Source organism: Sus scrofa, chromosome 9 (genome assembly GCF_000003025.6).
Source record: "Sus scrofa isolate TJ Tabasco breed Duroc chromosome 9, Sscrofa11.1, whole genome shotgun sequence".
Taxonomy (NCBI): Eukaryota; Metazoa; Chordata; class Mammalia; order Artiodactyla; family Suidae; genus Sus; species Sus scrofa.
Window position 1 is genome coordinate 41,524,465 of NC_010451.4, and position 25,526 is coordinate 41,549,990.

At 41.3% G+C, this 25,526-nt stretch overlaps 1 protein-coding gene across 1 annotated transcript in view; it reads left to right on the forward strand.

The window, feature by feature from the left end:
- HTR3B (5-hydroxytryptamine receptor 3B) overlaps positions 1–25,526 on the forward strand; it is a 44,446-nt gene that overhangs the window by 11,998 nt on the left and 6,922 nt on the right. The window contains exons 3-6 of the mRNA XM_021062866.1: positions 13,514–13,558; positions 13,851–13,960; positions 14,389–14,558; positions 15,260–15,417. Of these exons, the coding sequence (XP_020918525.1) occupies positions 13,514–13,558; positions 13,851–13,960; positions 14,389–14,558; positions 15,260–15,417 (483 nt within the window). The remainder of the gene's footprint in view (positions 1–13,513; positions 13,559–13,850; positions 13,961–14,388; positions 14,559–15,259; positions 15,418–25,526) is intronic.

Below are 25,526 nucleotides of genomic sequence, written 5' to 3' on the forward strand. Positions count from 1 at the left end.
TTTGTTGAGGTTGCTTTAAATCTATAGAACAATTTGAGAATCAAGGTCTTAACAGTAAGCTTCCAATCCCTGATTACAGTGTATCTCTCCATTTGTCTAGTTCACTAATTCCTTCTCATAATGTTCAGTATTTTTGCTGTTTTACCTGTATCTGGTTAAATTTATCCCTAGGTATTTCACATTTTTATGCTATTATAAATGGTGTTCTAGGTTTGGGTTTATGTTTGTTGCTATCATACAAAAATACAACTGATTTATACATATTGGCCTTGAATCCTGTGACCCTGCTATCTCTTATTAATTTGGGGGTCTTTTTTGTAGACTTAGATTTTTTGTGTCTTTTCTTTCCTTTTATTGCCTATTTCACTGGCTCAAACTTGTACAATGTTGAATAGAAGGGTGCACTGTTATATAAATATCAATTCAATAAATGTGTTTAAATCTTCTGTGACCTAAATCTTTTGCAGTTGTTCTAATAATTTCAGAGAGAGATATATTAAAATCCCCAACTATAGCTGTGGTTTGGCTATTTTTCTGCTGTTATTAGATGCATACACAGTAAAGATTGTATGTTTTCCTGATAAGCAGAACCCTTTGCCATTACGAAATACTCTTCTTTATCTCTGGTACTATTCTTTTCCTTGAAATTTTGTTTTTTCTTTTTTTTTTTTTTTTTTGTTTGTTTGTTTGTTTGGGTTTTTTTTTTTTGCTTTTCAGGGCTGCACCAGTGGCATGTGAATGTTCCCAGACTAAGGGTTGAATCAGAGCTATAGCTGCCGGTCCACGCCACAACCACAGCAATACAGGATCCAACCGCATCTGCGACCTATACCACAGCTCATGGCAATGCCAGATCCTTAACCTGCTGAGCAAGGCCAGGGATTCGAACCTGCGTCGTAACGGATGCTAGTTAGATTCATTAACCACTGAGCCATGACAGAAATTCCTCACGCTTTCTTTTTTTTTTTTTTTTTTTTTTTGTCTTTTTGTCTTTTTGCCATTTCTTGCACCGCTCCTGTGGCATATGGAGGTTCCCAGGCTAGCGGTCGGATCGGAGCTGTAGTCTCCAGCCTACGCCAGAGCCACAGCAACGCGGGATCCGAGCTGCGTCTGCAACCTACACCACAGCTCACGGCAATGCCAGAACCCCGACCCACTGAGCAAGGGCAGGGATCGAACCCGCAACCTCATGGTTCCTAGTCGGATTCGTTAACCACTGCGCCACGACGGGAACTCCTCACGCTTACTTTTTACATGGTATATATTTTGCCATCCTTTTTAGAAATTTTTTAAATTTTATTGTTTTATTTTATTTTAATTTAATTTAATTTTATTTTATTTTCAACTTCTGTGACATTGTATTCAAAGTCATTTCTTAGAAAGAACCTGTAGTTTGGTCTTGTGCTTCTTTATTCCAACTTTTTATTTTGAAATAATTATAAATTTACGGGAAGCGGCAAATAAATTTCTAGAGAGGTTCTGTGTACCCTTTGCCCAATGCCCCCCAGTGTCAACATCTTGCATAAATAGCAATACTAGAAAATTAATATTGGTGCAATACACAGATTTCTTCTGTTTTACATGTGCTCATTTTTGTGTGTGTATGTGCACTTCTCTGTAATTGTATCATATGTGCTGCTTTGTGTAACCACCACTACTACTACATCACCTATGCAATCATCATCACTAGGGCTCCCTGGTTCTTTCTTTATAACCATAGTCCTTTCTTCTTAATAATCCCTAACCCCTGGCAACTAATAAATCTCTTCCCCATCTTTATAATTGTGTTATTTCAAGAATATTATGTAAATGGAACCATATACTATGTTACCTTTCAGGATGGCCTCTTTCTTTCAGTATAAATCCCTTTATGTTCATCCAAGTTGTTATGTGTATCAATAGTTCACTCCTTTTTGTTGCCAAGTAGTATTTCAGGATAGTGCTACTTTAACCTGTCAATCTATGCATTTTAACTGAAGTCTTTTGTCCTTTTACCAGTACCATTTTGCTATTTGTTTTTTAGTTATCTCATCTGTTTTCTGCTCTTCTTATCCTGCCTTATATTGGGAAATTAAATATTTTTTAATATTTGATTTTAGTTCCTCTAAAATCAAATTGGCTTTTGTACAGTCCCTCTATGCATTATTTTTGGATATTATTTTAGGAATTTCCATACCCATCATTAACTTAAATACAGTGTACTTAGAATTAATGTTGTTATACTTCATATAAAATATACAGATCTTATAATAGTAAAATTCCATTTACCTGTTCCCCTTACATTTACATACGTAATATGCCCTACAGTACAATGCTATTATTTTAATGTACTTTGTTAAAATAATTTAATAATTTCTCTTTAGTTTATTTTAATGGAGGTGTTTTTCTATGTTAATATCTTAGTGCTGCATTACGAATCATAGGCTCTGATTTTTTGAGAATCAAGTATTGAAATTGATGAAAAATACTTTGAAACTAAAAGTATAATTTTTCTGTTATAACAGGGTTTAATTGCTGTTTTTTTCTCTCATGCAAGATATTTTAGCATACTTTTCCTCTAGCTTAGATAAACCCCCTACTCATTTCATCATAAGCAGATATATTTAAATGGAACACAGAAAAATCCCCCTTTTAGCAAACAATTTCATGTTTCTCAGCTTTGTTTTCCCACTCACACTAGTAAAAGTACTATATCTAAGGTCCTAGAAAATATTGTTTAATTCAGTGCCAGAATGTGCCCACCCTTACACTTCGAAAAACCTAGTCTTACACAAAGCTCCATTAGACAACTCCTTTAAATCTCTTTTCTAATTTTATTTATTTTTCTTTCTTTCCTTTTTTTTTTTGGATGCCCCACGGCACATGGAGTTTCTTGGCCTGGGATGAGATCCGAGCCGTAGTTGCAACCTAAGCCTCAGCTGTGTCAATACCAGGTCCTTAACTCACTGTGCCAGGCTGGGGATTGAACCTGCATTCCAGTCCTCTCAAGATGCCACTGATCCTGTTATGCCACAGTGGAAACTCCTCTTTTCTATTTGAATATTGAGCTAGAATTTTGGAGGCAATTTTCTGGAGCTGTATCTTAACCTACTTAGGAGATATTAGTCCTTGCTATTTAGTGGTCGGTGGGTTATTATGTCTATATTGTTTATTAGACATTGTGCAATAAGAAAAGCATGATTTGAATAAAGACGCAACGTGAACCATGTTCTATGAAACTCCAGGGCAGAGATATAATCCACCTTGAGTAAGAGATGAAGACAGATTTCTGGGTCTGTCTCCATCCTTCTGCTATCTGACTTCATATTCATTAAGATAAAGTAAAATTAAATAGCAGACGCTGGAGAGGGTGTGAAGAAAAGGGTATCCTCCTTCACTGTTGGTGGGAAGGTAAATTGGTAAAACCACTATGGAAAACAGTATGGAGATACTGCAGAAAACTAAATATGGAACTACCATGTGACCCAGCAATGTCACTCCTGGGCATATATCTGGACAAAACTTTCATTGAAAAAGATACATGCACCCCTATGTTATTGCAGCACTATTCACAATAGCCAAGACATGGGAAGAACCTAAATGTCCACACAGATGAATGGATTAGGAAGATGTGGTATATATACACAATGGACTACTACTCAACCGTAAAAAGAACAAAATAATGCTGTTTGTAGCAACATGGATGCAACTAGAGATTCTCATACTAAGTGAAGTAAGTCAGAAAGAGAGAAACAAATACCATATGATATCAGTTGTATCTGGATTCTAATATATGGCACAAATGAACCTAACTACAGAAAAGAAACAAACTCATGGACATGGAGAACAGACTTGTGGTTACCAAGGGAAAGGGGGAGTGAGTGGGATGGACTGGGAGTTTGGGGTTAGTAGATGCAAACTATTGCATTTGGAGTGGATAAGCAATGAGATCCTGCTGTATAGCACAGGAAACTATATTTAGTCACTTGTGATGGAACATGAGAGAAGATAATGTGAGGAAAAGAATGTATGTATATATGTATGACTGGGTCACTTTGCTGTACAGCAGAAATGAACAGAACATTGTAAATCAACTATAAAAAAAAGTAAAATTGCTTAGACTTTGCATTAGAGGCTTATTTGGAGATAAGGAAAAGGAGTAAAGTCTTTATATTAATGTTTTCCCTTGGAATGACTACATCAAATTGAAAATTTTTGTATTCAAGTATTGTTGATTTACAGTGTTGTGCCAGTTTCTACTGTACAGTAAATTGACCCAGTCATACATATATATGTGTGTGTGTGTATATATATGTATATATAACTTTTAATGTAACTCTTCTCTCCTACCCCAGTAAAAGAAAAAAAAATCATACTCGTTATGGTAGGTAAGGAGAATACTGTTATTTTTTTAAAATATGCCTTTGTTCATTGTTGTGGAATATAGTAATTTTTTATAAGAATGTGTTAGACATTTTATTGGACATGAAAAATTTGCTTTCAGAAATATGGAAAAATCCTATATTCCATCCCTCTAGTTTTATTCTCATCTATAGTCTTAACTTTATCTTCTACATGTACTCAGTGCTACAATGGACCTGGATTCCTTCTTGCTCTTGCCTCTATTGCTATTCATTCTATTATTTCCTCCACTGAATGTCTTCCTTTTCATTCTCCATCTGTAAAATAACATAGTCCTTAAATCTCAGCCCCTAAAAGAAATTCTTCTCAGTTCTCCAAACTGAGAGCAATGTCTTCCTCTTTTAAATCCAATGAAGTATGTATACTTCTTAATGCATGTAATTATCTGTTAAAATATCACATACCCTAGTTTATTAATAGCTACTTGAAGGAAGGATTATTTTAACTCATGTTCATATTTCCCTCAATATGCAGAACAGTATATCTTATTTCAAAGATATGGGTAGATATTTCTCTAACCAATTAAGATATATGAGTACAATTCTAGGATCATCTTTATAAATGACTTAGTCTAATATGCTTTGCAAATGTCTCTATTACATTCAAGTGGGCTAATCCTAAAGTTCCTTCTAGAGGTAAGGGCTGATTTGAAGGACTTGATAAAATCACTCACAGATTCAGCTCAGACAAGGACACTCCCAATGTGAATAGATAATTTGTTGGTTGCATCTGCCAGCAGCTGAACTGCTGGCAACTTTTGTTTGGAGTGAAGAGCTTTCAGCCCAGCTTTCATCACCTCGCTTCCATTATAATGTTTTGCCTCCTGTTTTGTTTACATGAAAGACTACAGTCCTGCCTTAGAATTTCTGGGTATTATGAGTACCTTAGGGAAATCTGATTATAGAGATAATCTACTCAACAGTGAAGAGTTTCAATTTGTTTCTATTGAGTTTTGTCAATTCCGAATCCCAGATACCTTTGTATTCCAGTCCATTGACTAGAGCCTCCCAGCCAGACGTTGAGGCATCTGTTTCTATAGTCTTTGGAACTGGGAAAGATAAATAAGAATGTGCGGGAATTATCTGTATATTTGCTAACCACCAATTTAGATCTAAATAGACTCCCTCTGTTAGGAAGACTAATGAATTCCAATTCTCTAAAATATCCTTTGCTTTTAACAAGCAAGATGGAAGGTATCTAAAGAAAAAAGAGAGAGAGATATACACAGAGGGAAAAGCTGTGAATAATGCCACCAGAGAACCAATTATGTTCACCAGCTGGCATTGAGAAACTTGTTTCTCTTGACAAAAAAAGATTTCAGTTTTAGCCTCAAACTTCTTTTTTGACATTGTGTTCTTTAGGGCTGAATGACGAATCCTCTCAGACACCCCCATAAGATGTTAGGGAAAAAAATTCTTAACATTATTGTTACATGTAACATGACAAAGGACTGGGCAGGAAGAGAAAAACAAGCTAAGGCATCAACACGGCAGTGAAAAGGAACCAACCAGGTAAAATGACGGTGACAATGAAACACTAAGACAGACAGACTTTCCTTCCCAGCCACATGATACATTCACAACTTGGTGTGACAGTGACAAAGAAAGGTTGGGACAATTCATATATATAAAAGTATGTTTGTTGTGAAAGAGCAATTAAAAGTTCTATTTCCCTGTGATAGAAACTGCATTTTGGACTTTTTCCCCCCTATTATTGGGAACCTTCATTGATGGCAACTAAGCATAGAACTGAGCTTTTCCTGCTTTTGTGGGTGAGACATGATCTATTTCATGCTCTCTCAGCCAGTAAACTTGGAAGAAAATGGTGTCACGTGACCCTGAGCTCTCAGTAGTGGTGGTTTTTGTCTTGTTTTGTTTTGGCCATGCCTGTGGCATGCAAAGGTTCCGAGGCCAGGCATCAAACCTGAGCCACAGCAGCGAAAATGCCAGATCCTTAACCTGCTGAACCACCAGGGAACTCCAGTAGAGGTCTTTTTTTAACTGCTATGAGTCCTGCAGAACGATCTTGGCTGGGAGTCCCCTCTGTATCTCCTCCAAGCTGTTCCTTGGGCAAATACTTGTGAATTCAGTGTTTTCGCTTTGTACAGTCAGTCCTCCATTTCCTTGGCCTCCGCATTTGCAGATTGAACCAACTGTGCATCAAAAATATATATTTTTTTAAAAATTCCAGAAAGTTCCAAAAAGCAAAACTTGAATTTGTCGTGCACCAACTTTTTTTTTTAACATATACGTTCTTTATTTTTTTAAAATATTATTCTCCATCATGATCATTCTAGATTAGGTATAGCCTTCTGTGCTACACAGTAGGACTTTATTGTTTTCCATTCTAAATGTAACAGTTTGCATCTATAAACCCCCAACCATTCCCTGCCCCCTCCCCCCAGCATGCACCAACAACTGTTTACATTTGCATTGTTTTGGGTATTATGAGTAATCTAGAGATGATTTAAAGTATATGGGAGGATATGTACAGGTTATATGCAAATACTTCTCCATTTTGTATATAAGAGACTTGAGAATCTATGGATTTTGGTATCCAAGGGAATTCTGGAACCAATCGCTCGAGGAGACTAAGGGACTTTAAAACCTGCCTTTCCCAAGGATCGATTTGAAGTTCTTAAAAATCTGTTGAGGGGTTCCTGTTGTGGTGCAGTGGTTAACGAATCTGATAGGAACCATGAGGTTGTGGGTTCGGTCCCTGCCCTTGCTCAGTGGGTTAAGGATCCGGCGTTGCCGTGAGCTGTGGTGTAGGTTGCAGACGCGGCTCAGATCCCACGTTGCTGTGGCTCTGGCGTAGGCTGGTGGCTACAGCTCCGATTAGACCCCTAGCCTGGGAACCTCTATATGCCATGGGAGTGGCCCAGGAAATGGCAAAAAGACAAAAAAAAAAAAAAGAAAAAAAAATCTCTAAAGCAAGTTCACTCAGACTAGCTTTTGTTGAACCTCTAAAGCAGGGTCACTGTATCTGTGCAGAGTCCCTTCTTTCTCCAGGTACCTAGAGTTCTTTATCCAGTAGAACTTGCTTTCTTGATTGCAAAGTGGGGGGGGGACTTTAAAAAGTTTGTTGTTTCTCTTTCAAATGATGCCACCCTGAGTACGCCTATACAGTCTGAGTGCTGCATTCCAGGTGCACCCCTCACAAGGAGTAATGATCAATGGCGCCTCCCTACCCACCCCCACCCCCAGCCTGGATTGAAGAGAGTGATCGTCTTGACCCTGTGCACAAAAATTATATATTTTTGATATGTTTGGAAAATTGACTGGATAATTAATTTAATATACCTTGTTATGGGGAGGAAAATGGAGCTGCTATTTGCATCCATGGCGTAATTACCCAACTCTGTTATTTTACTGAAATTGGTATTATACTAAATACTATAGAAATACAAAGGTTATTTAAATGACCCCTTAGGTTTGAACCAAAATCAGCAGGTGAAATGTTTTACACATTTTATTTAAATTTATTTATTTTGGCTATGCCATTGCATGCGGAAACTCCTGGGCCAAGTATCAAACCTCAGCCACAGCGGTGACAATGCCAGAACATTAACCTGCTGAGCCACCAGGGAATTCCTACCCATTTTATTTAACATGTTTTTGTCTTGGATTTTCCTTGCCTCCTATTCTGTTCAAATAATGTAATTTTTTAATGATGGATTATACATGGAAAGGAATGGTTTTATCAGTATTTGTATCACACTTCTTATAAATTCCCTGGAAATGTCTTCGAAAATGGTTTCCTTTTCCTTTATTAATACCTTTTTCGTCTTTTTTTTTTCTCTTTTTATGGCCACACATGCTGCATATGGAAGTTCCTGGTCCGGGGTCGAATCAGAGCTGCAGCTGAGGAAGCCGCATCTGCAACCTGTGGAGCAGCTTGTGGCAACACCAGATCCCTAACCCACTGAGCAAGGCCATGGATCAAACTTGCATCCTCATGGAGACAATTTCGTGTCCTTAACCCACTGAGCCACAACAGGAATTCCTCATTATTAATACATTTTTTTAAATGGCAGCTTTATTGAGATATAACTAACCACAAAATTCATCCATTTAAAATACACTTCAGGAGTTAACAGCTATGGCACAGTAGGTTAAGAATCCCTGGCCGCAGGTGTGGCCATAAAATTTGTTTTTAAAAAGGATATGCTCAGTGGCTTTAGTGTATTCACAGAGTTGCGCAACCAACATTGCTATCTAATTTCAGAACATTTCCGCACTTCAGAAAGAGCGCTCATACCGTTAGCAGTCACCTCCTGCATCTCACCCCCACCAATCCTAGGCAAACACTTTTGATCTCTATAAATTTGTCTACTCTAGACATTTCATATAAACAGTATCATACAATAAATGGCCTTTTGTGACTGAATTCTTCCATTTAGCATAATGTTTTCAAGGTTCCATGTTGTAGCATATATCTTATTTCATTACTGTTGTGTGCTAAAAAATATTCTATTGAATGGTTATATAATGCCGCATTTTATTGATTCATCAGTGGATAGATTTTGGGTTATTTCTGCTTTTGACATCATCAGTAGGGCCGCTAGGAACATTCCTGTACAGGTTTGTTTGTTTGTTTTCTGTACAGGGTTTATGTGTGTGTGTGTGTGTGTGTGTGTGTGTGTCTGTGTGTGTGTGTGTGTGTGTGTGTGTATGTGTGTGTGTGGACTTAGGTTTTCAAGTCTCTTTTTTTTTTTTTTTTTTTTTAATTTTTTTTTGTCTTTTGTCTTTTTGTTGTTGTTGTTGTTGCTATTTCTTGGGCCGCTCCTGCGGCATATGGAGGTTCCCAGGCTAGGGGTCGAATCGGAGCCGTAGCCACCGGCCTACGCCAGAGCCACAGCAACGCAGAATCCGAGCCGCGTCTGCAACCTACACCACAGCTCACGGCAACGCCGGATCGTTAACCCACTGAGCAAGGGCAGGGACCGAACCCGCAACCTCATGGTTCCTAGTCGGATTCGTTAACCACTGCGCCTCGACGGGAACTCCTTTTTTTTTTTTTTTTTTTTTTTTTTAATTTTTTTTTGTCAAGTCTCTTGATTATTCACTTAGAAGTGGAATTGCTAGGTCATATAGGTAACTTTATATTTAAAATTTTAAGGGGAGTTCCCGTCGTGGCGCAGTGGTTAACGAATCCGACTAGGAACCATGAGGTTGCGGGTTCGGTCCCTGGCCTTGCTCAGTGGGTTAAGGATCCGGCGTTGCCGTGAGCTGTGGTGTAGGTCGAAGACGCGGCTCGGATCCTGCGTTGCTGTGGCTCTGGTATAGGCTGGTGGCTACAGCTCCAATTCAACCCCTAGCCTGGGAACCTCCATATGCCTCGGGAGCGGCCCAAGAAATAGCAACAACAACAACAACAACAACAAAAGACAAAAAGACAAAAAAAATAAAAAATAAAATAAAATTTTAAGGAACTACCATGCTGTTTTGCAAAGTGGCTGCACCATTTTATAATCCTCCTAACAATGTATGAGGGCTCTAGTTTTTCTGCATCCCTCTCAACACTTGCTATTTTCTGTCTTTTTAATTTTATCTGTCCTAATGGAGTGAAGTGCTATCTCATTGTGGCTCTAATTTGCATTTCCCTAGTAACAAATGATGTTGAGCATCTTTTCAAGTGCTAATTGGTCACATTTGTATATCTCCTTTGGAGAAATATCTATTCAAGTCCTTTGCTCATTTTAAAATTACCATTTCTTCTTGTGGTAAAATGCACATAATATAACAACTGCCATCTTAACCTTTTTAAGTTTTCAGTTCAGTAGCATTAAGTATATGCTTATTGTTGTGCAGTCATCACCACTGCCCATCTCCAGAACTCTTCATCTTCCAAAACTGAAACTGTACCCATTAAACACATTTCCTATTCCCAGCTGACAACCATCATTCTACTTTCTGTCTCAATGAATTTGACTTGTCTAGGTACCCAGACTGTATATGGTGGAATCAAATCGTATTTGTCCTTTTATGACTGGCTTATTTGTGACTTAGCATGGTGTCTTCTAGGCTCATTCATGGTGTAGCATGTGTCAGAATTATCTTCCTTTTATTTATTTATTTTATTTTATTTTCCTTTTTTTGTCTTTTTGCCATTTCTTGGGCCGCTCCCTCGGCACATGGAGGTTCCCAGACTAGGGGTTGAATCGGAGCTGTAGCCACCGGCCTACACCACAGCTCACGGCAACGCCAGATCCCCAACCCACTGACCAAGGCCAGGGATCAAACCCACACCCTCATGGTTCTTAGTTGGATTCGTTAACCACTGAGCCACGACGGGAACTCCAGAATTTTCTTCCTTTTAAAGGCTGAATAATATTGCACTCTATGTATATATCACATTTTGTTCATCCATTCATCCATTGATGGTCACTTGGCTATTGTGAATAATGCTACTATGAACATAGATGTACAAATATCTGTCCAAGCCCCTGCTTTTCATTCTTTTGGGTAAATGCTGAGGAGTGGAATTGCTGGACCATATAGTAATTCTATTTTTAAGTTTTTAGGAGTAGCTGCACTGTTTTCCATAGCCATTGTATCTTCTTACAAATAGTGCACAAGAATTCCAATTCCAATTTTCCTCATTGACACTTATTTTCTGCTTTTTAAAAAAACTGTAGCCATCCTAATGAGAGTGAAATGATACTTCATTGTGGGTTTGATTTGTATTTCCCTAATGATTAGAGGTTGTGTCATCCAGCTCTAACTGCCTTAACAAATACCATAGACTGGGTAGCTTAAACAACAGAAATTTATTTCTCGCAGTTCTGGAGGCTGGGAAATTCAAGATCAAAGTTCCAGCCAGTTTGGTTCTTGGTAGGAGCTCTCTTCCCAGCATTCAGATGGCTACTTTCTCACTATATCTTCATGTGGAGGAGAAAGAAAGATCATTCTTTCTTCCTCCTTTTCTAAGGCCACCACTCCTATTAGATGAGGGCCCCCATCGTTGCACCTTAATTATCTTCTATAAGTCCTATCTCCAATACAGTCACATATGAATTTTGGAAGAACACAATTTGGCCCATAGCAGTGGTGTCGAGCATATTTTCATGGGTTTATTGGCCATTTGTATATCTGCTTTGGACAAATGTCTATTCAAATCTCTTGTCTATTTTTAATAGGGATTTTTGTTTTGTTTTGAGTTGTAGAAGTTCTCTAATATTTGAGATATTAACCCATATATTAGATATCAGATACATAATCTACAAATACTTTCTCCCATTCCGTGAATTGCCTTCTCACTCTGTTGATTGTGTCCTTTGGTACTTTTTTTTTTTTTTTGTCTTTTTGCTATTTCTTGGGCCGCTCCTGCGGCATATGGAGGTTCCCAGGCTAGGGGTCCAATCGGAGCTGTAGCCTCCGGCCTACACCAGAGCCACAGCAACGCGGGATCCGAGCCACGTCTGTGACCCACACCACAGCTCACGGCAACGCCGGATTGTCAACCCCCTGAGCAAGGGCAGGGACCGAACCCACAACCTCATGGTTCCTAGTCGGATTCGTTAACCACTGCGCCACGACAGGAACTCCTGGTCCTTATTTTTAAGTTGGGCCATTTATCTTTTAATGGTTGATTTGTAGGAGTTCTTTTTATATTCCAGATACAAGCCCCTTACTTGATGTGTGATTTGCAGATATTTTCTCCCATACTGTGGGTAGTTGTTTGACTTCCTGATGGTGTTCTTTAAAACACAAAAGTTTTAAATTTTGATGAAGTCCTTTTTATTTTTTCTTTTGTTGCTTGTGTTTGTGGTTTCCTATCTAAGACATTATTGCCTAATTCAAAGTCATGAAGATTTACTCATGTTCTCTTCTAAGAGCTTTATAGTTTTAGCTCTTATATTTAGTTTTATGATCCGTTTTGAGTTAATGTTTGTATGTGGTGTGAGCTATTCCTTTCCTTTTAATCCCTAAGAACGTAGTAACTTTAGAAAAAAAATTTTTTTTTTTACTGGATTCAATATAAAAAATTAATAAAGAGGGTTTGTTTGTTTGTTTGTTTGTAGGATTTTTTTTTTATCACTGACTCATTGCAGCCATGGGAAATCACATCTATTTCTGTTACTAAAAATATACGTCATTCAGATTAAGCTTTTTCTGTCTGTTCTATAAGGAGAGAAATCCAAACATAAGGTAACAGTAGGAATGGCTGCCAATGGCAGTTGAGATAATGCGCATTGAAAGATTCTGAATAACATCTTGATTACAAATTAAAGCTTGGTCTCATCTTTTTAGTCCAGAATTGGCTATGACTGTATATCATCTTTTAGTCTGATTAATGGCAGAGTAACTAATTAAGGTAGGAAAGAGATTAGCAAAATCATTTAAGATGTCAAGTGCAGTTAAAGTGTCATTTTGTCATAGATAATAATAGTAAAGCTCGTAGTGACAGGTGTGCGTAGTAAATAAGAACTGAGAATAGTCAGTTCTTACAGCATTGAGGTAATGTTTTTAAAATGAGCATTATTTTGGAGTTCTCATTGTGGCTCAGCAGTAACAAACCAAACTAATATCCATGAGGATTCAGGTTTGATCCCTGGCCTTGCTCAGTGAGTTAAAGATCCAGAGTTGCCGTGAGCCGTCGTGTAGGTCCCAAACTCCACTCAGATCTGGGGTTGCTGTGGCTGTGGCATAGCCTGGGAACTTCCATATGCCATGGGCGTGGCCCTAATGAACAAAAAAATAAATTAATTAAAAAAAGAAAACCAGGAGTTCCCATTGTGGCGCAATAGAAACGAATCCCACTAGGAACCATGAGGTTGCGGGTTTGATCCCTGGCCTCTCTCAGTGGGTTAAGGATCTGGCATTGCCATGAGCTGTGGTGTAGGTTGCAGAGATGGCTCGAATCTGGCATTGTTGTGGCTCTGGCATAGGCCGGCAGCTGTAGCTCTGATTCAACCCCTAGCCTGGGGACCTCCATATACCGCGGGTGCAGCCCTAAAAAGCCAAAAGACAAAAGAAAAAAAGAAAAAAGAAAACCAGCATTATTTAGTTGGATTTGATTTTCCTCCTCTGGATTGTCATGCTGTTGAATTAGGCTTTGATTTACTGACACACTAAGATTTGGTGTGGATTTTCTTTTTGTTTCGTAGGATGCCCAGAATCAAAAAGTAAAGACAAGTGTATGGTACTGTGAGGTAAGTGTTTAAGTTTGCTTCCGTGCATGCTGGACTCCTGAACTCAATCTGTTGCAAGATATAATTATTATCTTTGTGTTTATTGTTCCTTATATCTGCAGCAGACCTGATTTATTAGAATCTGTATGAGATACATGGTTGGAGCAACCATCTTCGGGAGTTGGTTGGAAAAACCTCCGCTCTGATAGATAGTACCAACAGGCTGATCATTTGAGTTATTTACCCAAATCCTGCTTCTGTTCTTTGTGGAGGCTGACGTTGCCCATTTGTGATGTTTCCTGTTTGGCTACAGGTTTGGAATGATGAGTTTTTATCTTGGAATTCCAGCATGTTTGATGAGATTCGAGAGATCTCCCTACCTCTAAGTGCCGTCTGGGCCCCTGACATCATCATTAATGAGTTGTAAGTGTGCTGGGATGTATTTCCGTGGGGTTTAGATGCTTAGAATATTCAGGACAGTTTCTGCTTCCTTTCAATCATTGTCACTATTTTTTTTTGTTTCTCAACTTGAAGAGGAACATATTGGTGGGAATATTCAGGTTAGAGGTACCCTGAGTCAACATCATTTAAGATACAGGTTTTGATCGCTAATGCTTGATGTTGCGCATGGGTTATGTCTGTGTTTTAGCAGCAGCAAGTAAGTTGACATACGGGGCTGTCATTGCTGAACCTGTCTTTGCCAGGGTGAAGAGCTCATGGAAAATGTGATTCTGTCTTTGCACTTCTAGGTTAGTCTTGGGTGGCACTACCATCTCGTAATCAGTTCTGGTTTTGTATTGAAAGGACTAAAGCCTTCTTTGTGTCAACAAGTTCTCTTGTGTTTCATATAGTGTGGACATTGAAAGATCCCCCGACCTTCCTTATGTTTATGTGAACTCATCTGGGACCATTAAGCACTCTAAGCCCATCCAGATGGTCTCTGCATGCAGTTTAGAGACATACGCTTTTCCATTTGACATCCAGAATTGCAGCCTAACCTTCAGTAGCATTCTGCACACAGGTAAACCATGAGAGGCGTAGTCTGCTAGTGGGCAAATACACTTGTGCTGACTGAGCACACCTAGGTGAAATTGTATTATGCTGTCCTTCAGCATATTTTATTCTCACATATAATTAACTTTTTGTACATTTAAATCCCTTCTTGCAATTATTTGGCTCCTGCTGTAATTCAGACTAAGTACTGTGTTGTGCCCTTTGCTGCTGTTAGTATGGGTATACATTAGGCCTCCACTGCCATGAAGACGGTTGTAGGGGGATTCTGTGGGTTAAGGATGCAGCGTTGCTGCAGCTGTGGTGTAAGTCACAGCTCTGGCTTGGATTCCATCCCTGGCCTGTGAACTTCCGTGTGTTGAGGGGGAGGCTGAAAAAGGAACAGAAAAGCAAAAGGGGGAAAAAAAAAACAAAGAAAAAGATAAAAAAGAAAAGAAAAAAAATGTTATAGAAGTTACAGCACCAGCTCCATCCTTCTACAGATAATGGAATACAAACCTTAAACTCATAGTTACTTTTTTTCATAACCAGAAAGTTTTTATCCCACATCCCTATGCCTAATTAAAAGTGGTATATTGAACCACATCTCAGTAAGACTGTACATGTTGGGGCAGGAGTAAAAAGGAAGGATTTGAGTTGGGTGTTGGAAAAGTGGGTTGACATCAGTGCCTCTCTCTGTGGGGAAGTGTCAACTGTTTCTGTTGTTTTCAGTGGAAGATGTAGACCTGGCCTTCCTGAGGAGCAGAGAAGACATTATGCATAACCAAAAGGCATTTTTGAATGACAGTGAGTGGGAACTTCTTTCTGTGTCCTCAACATACAACATCCTGCAGAGCAGCGCTGGAGATTTTGCACAGATTCAGTTTAATGTAGGTCCTCCCCATTCCTGTCCCTCTGTCCGCATCTCTGCCGTCTTCGGCCTTCTCTATTAGATTGAGAAGTCTCTGCTGTCTTGCATCTTCTCATTCGTTATTGCCCAAGAACAGCTGATTCGGATGACTCTGGACATCTACTTGCATTTTGGCATTTCAGAGACTGGGGGTCCAGTCCCAGATCCCAAACTCCTGCTGTAGCTATTCCATATGTGAATATAGAGAGTGGTTTTCAGACACAGACTTGAACCAGCCACTGCAGCAGGAATCCTCAAGTCTTTCAATATATATAATATCCTCACTATTTTTTTTTTTATTTTATGGCCCTACCTGAGGCATATGGAAGTTCCCAGGCTAGGGTTCGAATCGGAGCTGCAGCTGTCGGCTTCCACCACAGCCACTGCAACTCGGCATCCAAGCTGCATCTTCAACCTGCTTATGGCAATGCTGGATCCTTAACACACTGAGTGAGGCCAGGGATTGAATTCTCATCCTTATGGACACTATGTCGGGTTCTTAACTGGCTGAGCCACAGTGAGAACTCTTTTTTTTTGTTTAATTTTATGGCTTCATCCATGGCATATGGAAGTACCTGGACCAGGGATTCAAATGTAGCTGCAGCTCTGATCTATGCTGCAGCTGCAGCAATGCCAGATCCTTTAACCCTCTGCACTGGGCTGGGCATCAAACCCAAGCCTCTGCAGTGACCTGAGCCACTGCACCTGGATTCTTAACCCACTGCACCACAGTGGGAACTCCTAACATCCTCACTTTTAATTGTTATTGAGAAGGAAAAAAAAAAAGGAAATTCACACACGAGTGTCACTTTAATGCCTTGTTTGCAATTGAGTAAATTATTAATTAATTCCAGATGCAAATGCACAAAATTGTTTTATTATTCACTTGAGTATTTTGAGGGATTAGCTAACAAATCCCTGCAGGGTCTGCAGAGACCTGCATTGGTTTCCAGATCAGAGAAAACAATTGCTCTAAAAGGACTTGATGAGATGTGCCACCAGGAATGCACTTGACTTCATGGTTCTTGGGAAATTTGTCCAGCAGGTGCCTAGGGGGCAGGGAGGAGCAAGACAGCAAAGCCTGCTGCTTTGTAGTTCAGGGGTACCTTTCTCCCTTCCCTCCTGGCAGCCGGTCCTGACATGTGGTTGGCCAAAAGCTCCTGCAGCTAGTGGACTCATTGTTAGTATTCAGCATCTGCTTTTCAGCACAAAGCCAGCTGGTGGCGGTGGTAGTCGGAGGCTGGGAGGGTCCTTCACACCAGGTCATTGGATTGAAAAATAGAGACTACAGACAGGTCAGGACTGCACACAGATTCTCCTGGAAACAAACCTTTTGAATAAGAAAGAAAATTCAGGAGTTCTCTGGTGACACAGCAGGTTAAGGATCCAATATTGTCACTGCTGTGGCTCAGGTTGCTGCTGTGGCACGAGTTCGATCCCTGACCCAGGAACTTCTGCAGGCCATGGGTGCAACAACAACAACAACAAAAACAGAGAGAGAAAGAGAGCGAGAAGGAATATTCAGACTAGACTAAGGTGCTGTGGTTACAATGGATAACTATATGCTAAAGGCAGTGGTGGTGGTGAAATAAGCAATTATCTAGGGCAGAAACCCTCCTTTGGTCAAAAGGTAAGGAGGCACTTTCTAGCAAAGTGCTTGTTAAACCAAGACCTCTTAGAAACAGCTGTGATTTGAACCTGACTCATGTAAAACACTGGGAACCAGCTAATCTCAACTCATGCCTTCCTTGTGTTTAGGGCTTGGGTTTTTGCCTGTTCTGCTCAGTTTTTAGCCAAGTTTGCATTGTGGCTTGTTTGTCCACTTTTTTTTTTTTTATAGAGGCAAAGGGAGAGGAGAAAAAGAAAGCTTTTTTAATTTCAACGAGTATCTTGGCTAAGAGTAAACACCTCATTAATTTTAAAGATATCAGCTCGCAAACATTATTAATGCAGCCCGAATAATGGAGAGCATTAAAGGGAATGTGAGGGAGGAGCACGTGCAAGGTGGAACACAGTCACCCACCAAGCACTCCGGAGAGCTGCACACACCATTACCTGCGCTGCACAGAGGAGACAAACAAAGACGAGAGATGGGCAGGTAAATAGGAGAGCACGCGAGCCCCCACCCCCACACACTCACGCTCTCCAGAGAGCAGCCATTATTTGTACTTACATGTCACCCTCTAGCCTAAATATTGTCTTCTCAATAGCGGCAAAGGGTTTTCTATGTCCTAGCTCCATTTTAAATATGATGAACGGAGGCATGAAAGATGGTCAAAGGAAGGAGAGGCTTCCCTGGACCCTGGGAACGACGGTCCTGTTGCTTTGCCGTCTTCACTGCCCTGCTTCTCCTCCGTTCCGTGTTGACATCGAGGTAGGCTGGAGGGGGCATCGATATGATTTCTTGCTCTTGGAGCTTTTCCCCCAGTTCCTTTGCCCTGGGGGTTAAAGGTGGCCTATTTAGCAGGGCTGCCTTCCACCCTGGCCCTCCAAAATGGAATGGGGAGAGAATCCAGATTCACAGATCCTGTCTCATAGGACAGGGAGCCAGACTCAGGAGCAGTTCTGCAACTTCAGAATACAAAAGGGTTTTTGGTTTTGGCCATGGCATGCGGCAGCTTGATATGGGATCTCAGTTTCCAGACCAGAGATTGCACCTGTAAAAGCACTGAGTCCTAATCGCTAGACCACCAGGGAACTCCCTGGAAGACACAGTAGATCCAGTGACTCTCCAGTTCAGTTCTTTGTCCCCATTGACCTCTCCCAGCCTCCCTACCTCCCATTCCCCACATGTGCAGCACGGTTGGCTAATGTTTTCTTACTCTGCACCAGTCATCCTACTTTCAATTTAGCCATCAAATCACCCTGTTGAACGATCTTTAGCCAATGATGTAAAATTCAGAGCCCAGTTCCATGCTGCCAGGGTCCTGACAGCAAAGGACCAGCTCCCACTTAATCTAATCAGCCTCTGAGTCCCAGTCCAGGCTGCCAGCAGGGAGCTGGGGACAGGTGGGGCAGGCAGGAGGAGCAAAGATTTATTCTAAATATATCATCACTCTGGGCCTGATATGCGCACTTCCACTGATACCGAATCAAATGGTCCGTCCGAGTGGCCACTTCCTTCCAGCTAATGTGCAATCACATCTGCCGGCTTGGGGATGCATATTGTTTATCAGAGGGCGCTGCTGATACTCTGGAGTCAGGCTGCAGGCCACAGGGGGCCCAGGGCACAGACACTTCTGCCTGCAGGCATGTCCGTATGCAGCCTGGCACCTGGTCCAACAGCCGTGGGAGGGGAGGTTTCCTCTAAGACATCTTTGGAGATGCTGGTCCCCAGAAACAGTGGGGTGAGCTTTCTGTGTCTATATGGCAGTGTTTTGTTTCTTTTTATCTTTTTAAAGAATAAGGGTAGAAGTGAAAGGAGGTAGAAGTAAAACTTGAGAACTCGCATTGGATAGAAAAGGTAGACAGTTGGTGGGAACGAAAGCGAGCCCAACCACAGATGTACTCTCACTAAGTAAATGCTCATTCTGGTAGGAGCTGGGGGCCCACAGGAGACTCCTAGAAGAACACAGAGGGGCATTTGAGAAAAAAAGGGGCCTCATGAATCCTCCTTTTCAGATGTAGTTTTCTTTCCTAGATCAAGGGTAGATTAATTTTGTTGAGATAGCTATTGAATGCAGCTCATAAACTTGATAGAAGATCCCTCTAAGCTCCTCCACGTCACTCCAGAGATAGAGACAGAGACACAGAGACCCTAGATCCCCAAAGACCCTTCTAGGGTCACTCAAGCAACCCTGGAATCACAGACTTTCTGCTAATCACCCTGACCCATGATCTAGATCTAAGAAATTCTCACTCTTGTGCAAGGATCTTATGTAAATGAGAGCAACTTTCCCATTCTTTCTGAATTGGGAATGTTGGGAGGGGCTTCGGAGAGGAGGAAAATGGGCTTCTGTATGAAGCGTGAGTCTGGGCGTCAAAATTCCAACTATGTCATAAAGACGGTCATGCAAAATTGAGTACTGGTGGGGTCTACCATCAAGGAGGCAATTAGAGGCTAACCTTGGGGCCTATTCCATCTCCAAGGAGCTCTCCACACACACATTCTGAATTAGATTGATCTCTTTCATTAACATCAATAGGCTCCAAATACCTTTGTGTACTTATTATTACCTGGCTTTAATGGATAATGAAATTGTGGCATAATATTGCTAACACCTGAAGGGTGTCTAATGGAGAACACGGGCTGAAACTAAAGTGCTTTTTCTTCCTTTTCTGTGGAATTTAAAGGCACCAGCTCCTTTAGTCCATTAGAAATGATGGGCTTTAGGTAGGGGCAGTTCTGCAGAGAAGAGCGTCTCACGGAGCTGGTGACTTAACTGTTCCTCGGGTGTAGAGGGGTTGCTGCCTCTGACACAACCTGCAGAGAGGTAGCCCTCAGAAAACTGACCTTAATGGGAGAGCCCCCCATTTGGGCTCACTCCACTCCCCCATCATTTGGAACAAAAACAAGCATAATGCACAGACTAATGCAACCCAACGAACATCTTTTGAGCTTTTATCAAGTGCCAGGTTCAATGATAAGCACTAAGGATACAAGTGTGAATAACACAAGACTCTTGGTTCCTACATGGGCCTCAAAATCTGCCCAGGGAGACAGGATAACAGTAACCACCAAACCCAGCATTTACGCCACAGCACCACATTTTAAAAGTGTGTACACATGATCCTCACGTCTCCATTAAACGGGGACTCCAAGTAGCCACATTTTTGCAAGTGGTTGAATTGAGGTGCAGAGAAGCTAAGTTTCTTAACCAAGCTTACCAAGTGACCAGTGGAGCCTAGACTTAACTCCAGAAACCATGTCTGATCCTGCATAATGATGACACACGGCTAAAGATAAGCAGTCTATTCCAGTCCATTCTCTGTCATCTTTCCACTGTGAGTTACGGGACAGGTCACCTGCATTAGTTTCTTAGGGTTGCCGTCACAAAATACTCCTTGAAAACACTGGAAATTTATCCTTTTATAGTTCTGGAGGTCAGACATCTGAAATGGAGGTGTTGGGAGGTTGGGCCAAACACGCTGAGGGAGAATCTGTTCCCACCTCTGTCTTAGCTTTCGGTGGTTGCAGGTGATCTTTGGCTTTCTTCGGCTTGGAGATGTGTCACTCTAATACCTGCCTCCATCTTCATGTGACATTATCCTCTTTTCTCTTTCTTATAAGGACATCAGCCGTATTAATTTAAGGACCCATCTTATTCCAGTAAGACCTCATCTTAACTGATTTTATCTGCAACGACCCCATTTCCAGACAAGGTCACATTGGGAGCTTCTGGAAGGACATGAATTGGGGGGGGCATTATTCAATCCAGTGCAATCTGCCACCCTCTGACTCCCTCAAATTCATATTTGTCCCAAGTGCAAAATAGAGTCATCCTATCCCAACATCCTCAAAGTTCTTAACCCATTCCAGGAGCGATTCTAAGATCAAATGTCACCTAAACATAAACTCAGAAAATCTCAAACCTCCTCATCAAATCAAGTATAGACCCTGAGTATGGTCCATTCTAGGGCAGACTTCTATCTGCAGTCCTGTGAAATATGTACCCATCAGAATCTGGTTCCTAATCCCATAAGACATGGGGGGGGGGTCAGAGGGCAAGAATAGGGTTCTGTCCTGTCACCAGTTCTAACTCTAGTAGTTAGGATAGTGTCTGACACACTGTTCATGCTCAATTAATGTTTCTTAAACATGGGAATAAAGAGCTTTAAGGATCAAGTGAAATCATAAAACAAAATGTTTCTGAAAACCACAGGATAAAATTAGGGGTTTTTAGGCTGCACTGGGCTTGTAGAGAAAATTTGTCTGGAATGTAGGTAATGTTGCCTCCAAATCAACTTAAAGAAAAAAGTGGGTTGTTTCTTCTTGAAGAAAAGCAAAACTGTAGGTACTCTTTGGTCTGTCTTAAGAATTGGAACATCCTTGCTAAAAGGCAAAGAAATGGATGAGGTGGGTTTTGGGGTTTTTTTTTGTATTAGAGTATAGTTAATTTACAGTGTTGTGTCAATTTCTGATGCACAGCATAGCAACCCAGTCAGATATATATATATATACACCAATATATATATACATATATATATATATATACTTTTTTTCATACCACCTTCCATCATGTTCTATTCCAAGAGATGGGATATAGTTCCTGGTGCTGAGGTGGTTTGGGAGGGGCTGTCTAGCTTCACAATTTTACAAGCCAAACCTGGACAGGGAGTTTCTACCTCATGTTACAACCCGAGCTAATTGTCTGCTCTTGTACCTACCTGTTTCTTCTCTACTTTCAGCTACTGTTGATATCCAGAGAGGAATATCCTTGCAGCAGGATTGGCTACATAATTTGTGGGGCCTAGTGCAAAGTGAAAGTGCAGGGCCCCTTGCTTAAAGATTGTTAAGAATTTCAAAATGGTACCAAACCAAGCATGGGCCCCTTCTTTTTAAATTTATTTATTTAGAATTATAGTTAATTTATAATATTGTGATAATTTCTGCTGTACAACAGAGTGATTCAGTTATACATATATGTAGTCTTTTATTTTTTTATTTTTAATTTTTATTGTCTTTTAGGGATGCACCTGCAGCATATGGAGATTCCCAGGCTAGGGGTCAAATTGGAGGTGTAGCTGCCAGCCTGTGCCACTGCATCATGGGATCCTAGCTGTATCTGTGACCTACACCATAGCTCACAGCAATGCTGGATGCTTAACCCACTGATTGACAGACAAGTGATAGCATATGGTATTTGTCTTTCTATTTCTGACTTATTTCACTTAGTATGAGAATCTCTAGTTGGAGTCATGTTGCTGTGAATGGCATTATTTGGTTCTTTTTTATGGTTGAGTAGAATTCCACTGTATATATGTACCACATCTTCTTAATCCATTTCTCTGTTGATGGTCATTTAGTTTGTTTCCATGTCTTGGCTATTGTGAATAGTGCTGCAATGAACATAGGGGTGCATGTATCTTTTTGAACTATAGTTTTGTCTGGATGTATGTCCAGGAGCGGCATTGATGGATCACATGGTAGTTCTGTTTTTAGCTTTCTGCGGAACCTCCACACTCTCCTTCATAGTGGCTGCACCAGCTTACATTCCTACCAGCAGTGTAGGAAGATTACCTTATCTCCACAGCCTCTCCAGCACTCCAGCATTTGTAGACTTTTTTTTTTTTTTTTTTTTTTTGTCTTGTTAGAACCACACCTGCAGCATATAGAAGTTCCCAGGCTGGGGGCTGAATCGGAGCTATAGCTGCTGACCTACACCATAGCCACAGCCACGCTGGATCCAAGCCGCATCTGCGATTTACACCACAGGTCATAGTAATGCTGGATCCCTTAACCCAGTGAGTAAGGCCAGGGATTGAACCCGTGTCCTCATAGATCTAGTTGAGTTCTTTACTGCTGAGCCCCAACTGGAACTCCAGCATTTGTAAACTTTTTTTTTTTTTTTTTTTTTTTTTTTTTTGTCTTTTTGCCATTTCTTGGGTTGCTCCCACGGTATATGGAGGTTCCCAGGCTAGGGGTCGAATTGGAGCCGTAGCCACCGGCCTACGCCAGAGCCACAGCAACTTGGGATCCGAGCCGCATCTGCAACCTACACCACAGCTCACGGCAACACCGGATCCTTAACCCACTGAGCAAGGCCAGGGATCGAACCTTCAACCTCATGGTTCCTAGTCGGATTCGTTAACCACTGAGCCACGACGGGAACTCCAGCATTTGTAAACTTTTTAATGATGCCATTCTGACCAGTGTGAGGTGGTACCTCACTGTAGTTTTTAAAAAATGTTATTGAAGTATAGTTGATTTACAATGTTGTGTTAATTTCTGCTGCACGGCGAAGTGATTCAGTTATACATATACATGTATCCATTCCCATGTAGGTCATCACAGAATATTGAGTAGATTTCTCAGTGCTCTACAGCAGGTACCCATTGACTATTCATTCCATGAACAATAGTGTGCGTATGCCAATCCCAAACCCCCAGCTCATCCCTCCCCCAACTCTTCCCCTCTGGTAACCATAAGTTTGTTTTCTCATTGTAGTTCTGATTTGCATTTCTCTAATAATTAGCCATGTCGAGCGTTTTTTCATGTGCCTATAGGCCATCTGTGTTTCTTCTTTGGAGAAATGTCTATTTAGGTCTCCTGCAGCATGGTGCCCTTCTAAGTGCAAGGCTCCTTGTTACTGCATGAAGCCAGCCCGTCTGTCAACCTCTTAGCCCCTGCTATACCTCTCCCCTGGCACCTTGGGGAACATGTGGTTTGGTGAAACCGCACTTCCTTGGAAACCAGGGACCCTAATGTGCCACCCTGCTTATCTTTGGTTCTGACCCAGATTTCCATTCAGTCTCTGCATCAGCCTCTGGGTAAAGAGAGGAATCATCTCAGCATGTGCCATTTACATGGGAACTTTATTTAAAGAGTACGACAGCTAATCTCAATTGTACCCAAGATGCTTGGCAAGGCAAAAGTAAACTGCTTTTGAAAAAAGGGAATAATCAGAGTTCCCTGGTGGCTCAGCAGGTTAAGGATCAGGTATTGCACTGCTGTGGTTCTGGTTACAGCTGTGGTGCAGATTCGATCCCTGGCCCGGGGAATTTCTGCATGCCTCCGGGTGCAGCCAAAAAAAGGGTGGGTTGGAAATCAAGGCATGAAGAAGTCCATTATTGCCCAGGATCACTTCAAACAGCATAGAGAATTGAGGGGCTGTAAGTCTAAGCTCTTTCTGCTTAGCTATCATACCTCCTTATACTTTTCTTGAGGGTGGTGTTCTTATACTTTCCATCTCCTTTATGTAACATTCACCCTTAGGTCTCTGTAGGTCTTTTGCGCATCTCCCTTCCAAAGACAGCAGGCTTGGTCGCCCTCACCTCCGCGTATGGCCAGAACACCAACAGCCCTGGTGGGGCCGCAACGCAGGGCCCGGTGGCCTCAGACCCCTTGACCCCTTCTCCCTGCCCCACCTGCCCACAGCCATGGCTATCACAGCACGACAAAGGGAGTAGAGAAGTGCCAGTTGATGACAACTCAGGGCTTTTCTTGTTGACTGCACTTTGGTAAAAATGTATTTTAACCACATGATTGCAAAGCAGTGTGTATTACACTGGTTTAGATATTTGTAGCCAGTTATGTTTAACGTGAAAGACAACAGCCAGACTGCAGTCTGCTGAATGACTGTAGTCTGCTGATCTCCACGGAGCTGGGATCTACTTCCAGACCCAAAAGCTGGGGAGCCCACCCCCACCCCACCCCACTATTACCAGCAAGGTGACATCTGGTCTCACCCAGCTAGGCCTTTCTTCTGCTTCCTGCTGCTCCAGCCCTGGCCTCTGCCTTGCCTCATTTCTATGTGATTCTCTTCCAGAGAGAGAGAGACAGAGGTGAGGGAGAGGAACTTGCACTCAGCTCAGAGGTCTGATCAGACCATGAGCATGCCACATGGGAAAGAGCACAGGGCTTGGAAGCAGAAGACGAGGGGGCACACCCCAGCTCTGCCACTTACTCAGCTCACTTCAGGGGATGAGTTGTTTTTTTTTTTTTTTTTTTTTTTTTTTTTCAAATTATTGCAGTTCCCTGTGGCACAGCAGGGTTAAGGATCTGGTGTCATGGCAGTGGCTTGGGCTGCCGCTATGGCACAGGTTCAATCCCAGGCCTGGGAACTTCCACATGCCTTGAGTGTGGCCAAAAAAAAAAGAAAAAAAGAAAAGTCTGTTAATTGAGGTTGCTATTATTACCTGCTAACAAACTCACAGGATTAAATAAACAACATCCCTTTGATTTCTAAGTTGTTTGGTGAGTCAGAGAAATGGGAACTTTCAGACATTATTTTTTTCCAAATCTAACAGCAGAGGGCCAAGAACATGCATTTGTTTAGTAAATATTTATCCAATATCCACTCTAAGATATTATTTTTAGCCCCATGAGGGATTTTAAAAAATGCTATCCTCTGGAGCTCCCTTGTGGCCCAGCAGTTAAGGATCCAGCATTGTCATTGCTGTGGTGTATGTTCAGTCCCTGGTCTGGGA